Source organism: Oncorhynchus mykiss, chromosome 25 (genome assembly GCF_013265735.2).
Source record: "Oncorhynchus mykiss isolate Arlee chromosome 25, USDA_OmykA_1.1, whole genome shotgun sequence".
Taxonomy (NCBI): Eukaryota; Metazoa; Chordata; class Actinopteri; order Salmoniformes; family Salmonidae; genus Oncorhynchus; species Oncorhynchus mykiss.
Window position 1 is genome coordinate 5,181,622 of NC_048589.1, and position 7,055 is coordinate 5,188,676.

At 40.5% G+C, this 7,055-nt stretch overlaps 1 protein-coding gene across 1 annotated transcript in view; it reads left to right on the plus strand.

Annotated features, from left to right (window-relative positions):
- The window catches only part of LOC110505249 (MAM domain-containing glycosylphosphatidylinositol anchor protein 1-like), a 297,185-nt gene extending 290,746 nt beyond the window's left edge, over nucleotides 1-6,439 (plus strand). Inside the window, exon 17 of the mRNA XM_036962249.1 lies at nucleotides 6,305-6,439. Within this exon, the coding sequence (XP_036818144.1) occupies nucleotides 6,305-6,439 (135 nt within the window). The remainder of the gene's footprint in view (nucleotides 1-6,304) is intronic.
- Nucleotides 6,440-7,055: the final 616 nt, after the last annotated feature.

Here is a 7,055-nt window from a genome sequence, read left to right on the forward strand (position 1 = left end):
TGGGAGTCAACTCTTAATCTCCTGATTAATGGCATAATTGCTGGGTGAGCTTAGACCAATATAATTTTAAAAGAACCAAATCAGGTAAAAATTAGTGCATGCAATGAGTGATATGTACAGCTGAAGTCGGAAGTTTACATGCACTTAGGTTGGAGTCATTGAAACTCATCTATTTTCTTGTTGACAAACTATAGTTTTTGCAAGTCGGTTAGGACATTACTTTGTGCATGACACAAGTAATTTTTCCAACAATTGTTTACAGGCAGATTATTTTACTTATAATTTACTATATCACAATTCCAGTTGGTCAGAAGTTTACATACACTAAGTGGACTGTTACTCAGGCCCAGAAGCCAGGATATGCATATAGTTGGTAGATTTGGATAGAAACCACTCTAAAGTCTCCAAAACTGTTAAAATAACATCTGAGTATAACAGAACTGATTTGGCAGGTGAAAACCTGAGAAAAATCCATCCAGGAAGTGGGATATTTTTATGTTTGTATTTTTCTATTAAATGCCATTACAGTATCCATTGCCGTAGGAGTCAAATTTCACTTCCTATGGCTTCCACTAGATGTCAACAGTCTTTAAAACTTGTTTCAGGCTTGTATTCTGAAAAATGAGGGAGTAAGAGCACTCTGAATGAGTTTACACCACAGTGTCACAGAGCTTTTTAATGCGCGAGACCGAGAGTGCGCCTTTCTTGTTTACCTTTTATATTGACGACGTTATTCTCCGGTTGAAATATGATCAATTATTTAGGCTAAAAACAACCTGAGGATTGATTATAAACATTGTTTGACATGTTTCTACGAACTTTATGGATTTTTCATCTGCCTGTTGTGACTGCGTTTGAGCCTGTGCATTACAGAACAAAACGCGCAAACAAAACAGGTTTTTGGATATAAAGAGACTTCCCAGGGCCCTGTTGGATCGGAGGGTGAGGGCTAGGGACATTCCCCCCCCAGAAATGTCCAGAAACGTGCAGGTGCCTTGGTGGAGGAGTGGGTAACATCTCACAGCAAGAACTGGCAAATCTGGTGCAGTCCATGAAGAGGAGATGCACTGCAGTACTTAATGCAGCTGGTGGCCACACCAGATACTGACTGTTACTTTTGATCCCACCTTTGTTCAGGGACACATTATTCAATTTCTGTTGGTCACATGTCTGTGGAACTTGTTCAGTTTATGTCTCAGTTGTTGAATCTTTTTATGTACATACAAATATTTACAAATGTTAAGTTTGCTGAAAATAATTGCAGTTGACAGTGAGAGGACATTTCTTTTTTTGCTGAGTTTACATAATTCCATACGTGTTATTTCATAGTGTTGATGTGTCACTATTATTCGACAATGTAGAAAATATAAACAATAAAGACAAACCCTGGATTGAGTAGGTGTTCTAAAACTTCTGACTGATAGTGTGTGTGTATATATATATATATATATATATATTTGGGGTTAAATAAATATACAAACATAGAGATATATATTATACAACTTTTGAAGTTAATATAATGCCATTGTTAAGTAGAAAAACCACTCTGGAAAAGGACGGAACAGCTCCTCTGAATATGAGCATAAAAGAGATTGTAAATTCACTGTCTAGGTATATGAAGAACCATTTCAAAGTAGAGAAGTGTATGCAATTGAAAATAAATAAATATTTCATCATTGTTGACAAAGACACGATTGACTTTAAGTGTTTTAACAAAAGTAAGAAAAAGGGGTGATAAATCATTTCTGGAGAATCATGACAGGGCAATGAAGAAGGATGAGGAAAGTTTCAAAACTCTTGGTGAACAGATCAAAACCTTAAATGAAGAAATTCAACAATTACAGGCAAGGGTCGTAAAAACAGATTTGGTTCCAACATGTGGAGGACCCTTTGTTCCCTCAATCTACCCTCAGGCTGAGTTGTGCAAGGATGATCTGGTTTCAAACATCTGGTCAGCACTTCCTGGCTTTGAGTCAACAGATACTGACAGCAGTGACAAACGATGTCTTAGGCCAACCAGAACACAGGCTATAAAAGTAAGTAAAGACAAACCTCTAGTGACAGTAATCACACAAAAATCAGCATATCCAAAACAGTTGGATGAATGTTCAAGAACTTTGAAGCATCCACGAGACGTGGGTATCAGAGTTGTGCAGGTTCCGAGTGAAACCAACAACATTATTAGTTCAGCAAAAAATAAACCTGGTGAATGTCATTATTGCAGGATTTCTGGTCACCGGCAACGAGAATTTCAGAAAAGAAAACATGTTCCTATGAGGAATGGCCAGGAGAAGCATGGTTCGTCTAAGGGAAAATGGAATCAAGATAACAGCCCCAATGACGCAATGACGTGGCACACCATGTAATCCAGTTACTCTGATGCTTCCCCCAGAGACCACATTACTTGAAGATGACTGTTGTGAGTTGTTTTTGGATCTGCTCCTTGATGGGTTTATTAAGAGTAATCCGTTGGTAAACCCTGAGTTTATTTTACACACAGATGGTTCAAGCATTGTGGAGGAGGGTATGAGGAAGTTAGGCTGGGCGTGGGCAGTTACTACAATGGACAATGTGATAATGACAGGCACGTTAGATTTGAGAAAAGCAGATGTTCACTTTATGAGTGACACAATGCTTAACTATTGCATACAACTCTCTAATGCAGTAGGGGAAGCAGACAGACAAGTAAAAGAGGTGTGGGGAATAACTCCCGAGGGGGGAAATTACGTAGTACCAGGACAGTGGCATTAGGGCCAAAATAATTGAGACATTAGGGCCAAAATGGGAAGGTCTTTATCAAGTTTAGCTTCTAACGAGGTCAGCAGTAAAAGTCCAGGGAAAATCAAGATGGATACATGACACTCATTGCAAGGTTGTCCATTTTGACGACAAAGCAGAGCCTGGAGAATGAAGAACTGATTGATTAGCAATTGGGGGCCAATCTCGGGTGAAGAAGCATAGTAAGATGATCAGAACCTGATAAGCTTCTGTGTTGTACACCGCAGTCATCATATTTGGGATATCTAGGTGACATGTCCAACTTTTTCCTGAAAATCAGGACATGTTTACATAGGGAAATCTACAGTTGAAGTCGGAAGTTTACATACACCTTAGCCAAATACATTTGAACTCAGTTTTTCACAATTCCTGACATTTAATCCAAGTAAAAATTCCCTGTTTTAGGTCAGTTAGGATCACCACTTTATTTTATTTTTTGTGAAATGTCAGAATAATAGTAGAGAGAATTATTTGGCCCAGTTTTATTGCAAGAAATTCTAATTGGTCAACCACAGGCTGGGGCTGGGTTATGAACTACATCCTGTCCGTTTGTTCTGTGGAGAGAATCACAGGAGAGAATCACTGAGAACAGGGGAGTGATTTGTCCTATTTGAATAAACCAATTTTCCTCCCCCTGATTTGCTTTGGGGTCTGTGTTATTAAAGAATAACATCAACTGCTAACAATATCAAACAATTGGAATAATTTATCACCCACAACATGCATTCATAATGATTGCTATGGTCAAGGACTTGACAAACAATACTACCTAAACTGGAACATCCATCTCTAAATTGGGTGCAATAATTCCAACCCCTTACAGATTAGTGATGAGTCTTTTCTGTGAGCCGACTCATTTTGCAACATTCACGTAAAAGAGTGGCTCCCAAACAGCTCTTCGTTAATAATGCTTAAAAATCGACCTAGAACCAATGTATATCCCAAAAGGTAGGCAGATCGTGAAATGTTGTTCAAATCCATTTTTACCTGGCCAACTTATTAGACATTCTCACAATTACGCCCCTTATTTTACACAATGAAAAAATCAGCACGGTCCAGACGCACTCTCCATGCTATTTATTGTTTCTGCAGTGAGAATTCACCCTCTGTAGGAAGTTATTTTGTAACTTATCTGCAGAAAACGTTAGTTTTGAGCTCAAAAAGCAGTAGTAGCAGTATCCAAATGTACAGGTCTTTCACTGATGTGATTCGGTTCCTGACGTTCATCAAAAAGATCTGTTCAAAAAGAGCTGTTCGTTTGCGAACGACCCTTCACTATTACAGATTGGATTAGTTTAGAAGAGTTTATCTTTGTATAGTATAATCAATGTGCATGCAGAAACATAGATACTAGAACAAACTATTCTTAACCTCAACCTGCAACAAAGCATTCAGGGAGGAATGATAATGAGGACCCTCACATGTCTTTTTCACTCTGAGAGAGTTGACTGAAATACAACAAAACCACGCAGTGTTGATTCCACTGTGAATAAAATGACACTTATTTTGGTAGCGACATGGTGAAAATGTTAATCCCACTGGAATCAACACTCAGTTATAACACTCACAACACATTACAACACTTTTTACCTTAACACCAACACTTGCAAATTTGCTGTGCATGCCCGTGTGTAAAGTGTGCATGCATCTGCATGCCCTCAAGCCTGTGTGTGTGCGCCTGTGGGTGTGTGTCATAAGGGAGCCGAGCCAGACTTTAGGGACAGCCCTGTTCTACTGCTACAAATGTATCCCCTCCAGCAGGAGAAAACAAAGTGAGGAGAGCATAGTCATTTAGACAGACACGCACACAGCTCCACTTACAGATGTTTACACAAGCTTTCAAAATCTCACGCAGATACCCCAATCTTTACAAAGATAAACCACACACATCAATAACAACCACACACCACATGGACATACATACACGTGCACAAAGACATACATACATGCACAAAGACATACATATGTGCACAAAGACATACATACATGCACAAAGACATACATATGTGCGCACACACACACACACACACACACACACACACACACACACACACACACACAAACACACACACACAGCTTTATAGCTGTTTTATTCATGGGGCCTTGGCAGCTCTCTTCCTATCTCTCTATTTCTCCTCCCTCTCAATCCTCTCCCTCTCTCTTCACACTCATGTCTCTCTCAATCTTCTCAATTTCACCTCTCTTGCTCTCTCTCGTAGCCACAGTGCGTGTGTGTTGGTGCTTGTGTGTTTGTGTGCATGTGTTTCTGTGTGTGTGTTTGTGTGTGTGTCTATTCAGAGCCCCCGGTAAGGCTTGTCTGCCCTATAATAAATCAGGCTTGTACTGTCGGCAGCGTTGGCCTCTGCCTATTAGATGAGGGGATTTACTCGAAAGAGCTATGGAAGTGAATACATGAATAAAAATGAATAGCAAGACCTGGCCGACTAGACACACAAACACACACACATATGCACACAAGGACAAAGGTTTGTAAGGTGTGTGTGTGTTCGTGTGCATTTATAGCAGTGTGACTAATACCATTGAGTATAATTGGACATTGTGTGAATGGGCTCTTTTCCTCGACACCACCTGTCAGCCCACTACGGCCCTTTGGCCAATTAGCCTAACCACCCCTCCGCCCTTCTTCCACCTCGCGGACAAATCAAATAAAGATCCCTCGCAAATTAGTAGACCGGTCACATCTATCAGAGTCTCACCCGTTCGTTCACTCCCTCCATCCCTGTCAAAACCTCCTCTGCATTCTTTATTTATTCAAAGGAGTCCCTCGTTCCAAGGAGTGTATTCTGGGATTCAATTAGAGAATAGCAGCGAGAGAGCCGCGCCATCCACCTTTGTGCTAAATTGGAAGAAAGAGAGAGAGAGTGGTCAGAGAGCTGGTAGTTGATGAGCCCCTGGTCAACTGTGGGTCAAGAGGCTGTGTGGCGTTTTGTCCTTATATGGACGAGTACGCGTGGCGGGGGTTGTCCTGTGGTGCCTTAATTGCAACCTGTAGGGATGCAACCATAATAAGCATACACTCACAGCAATGAATAGTTTAAAAATGGACACGCACAGAAATATCAAGGCACTCTAACACACACGAGCCAGAGTATACACTAACATCAATGAATGCCCGATGCCTCACACTCAATATGCCTCAATCATTCGCCATGGATATGCAGTATCACTTTTTTGTTTTCTCATTTAGAGATTAAGAATGGATTACCCACCAGTCTGAGGTGAATGCTATTATGGATGAAAGTGTATTCTCCTTGTTGTTGCTGTGGTGGTTGGTGTGGTTTCCTTTTTTCTCCAAATGGAATACGCTCTAAGTGACAAAATAAAAAAAATTAAAAATAAAATAAAAACAATATTCTGAGTGGTAAATCACTTGTAGGTCTATGTCATTCTTGGCAGCAATTTGGCACAATACTTTGGTGGTATTGGCAATGCAAGTGGAAGTTAATTTTCTATGGAACGCCAAGTTATTCCCTTTTAAAGTCTGTTTTTCTCTTTCCCTGTCCAGGTGGTGTTTCAGGCCATTCGGGGATCGGGCTACGAAGGGGACATTGCCATCGATGATGTATCAGTCACCAAAGGGAAATGCAAGCAGGAGAATTCCGTTTCCAACACAGGTATGTATGTCACAATATTACTGTAGGTGTAGGGGGAAGTTGCCCCTTGACGCAGATCTTAGGTCAAAATCTGTCTATTAATCTCACCAATTCACTAAAGGCAGACACGGTCTATCACATTCTCACCATTACAAACCAAACACAGTATAAGGAAAGAATTGTTCAGTTTCACCGAAACATTGTCGAGATCTTGCCCTTTCACAGACGCTGGCCTTTTTCCAAAGCTATACTCTATCCTGTATGGTTACTTTGAAAATGTAATATGCAATAAATAAACGCTTTCTGCAGCAGGTGGATGAATTTACAAATTGTTTTAAGATTTGGGGAAACCAGAGACAGAGGGATAGAAGGGGGGAATTTAGTTAACCAGAGAGCAGAGACCCTAACAATGGAAACTGGTGGCAGAATGATATTAATGAGGAGAGATATTTAAGGCGTTAGAGAGAAGGCGAGAGAGCAAGAGATTAAGAAAGACGAAGTGAGGAGAACGAATTGCAGAAGACATGTGGCATAAAAATCATAATGGGGGCGGAAGAGCTGCCCCCAATGGGGCAACAAAAGTGCCAGCACTCAACCATAACACTTGTTGGCAGTACAACAGAACAGATTAACCGGAACGACATTTAATCTCACAGGTGGCCA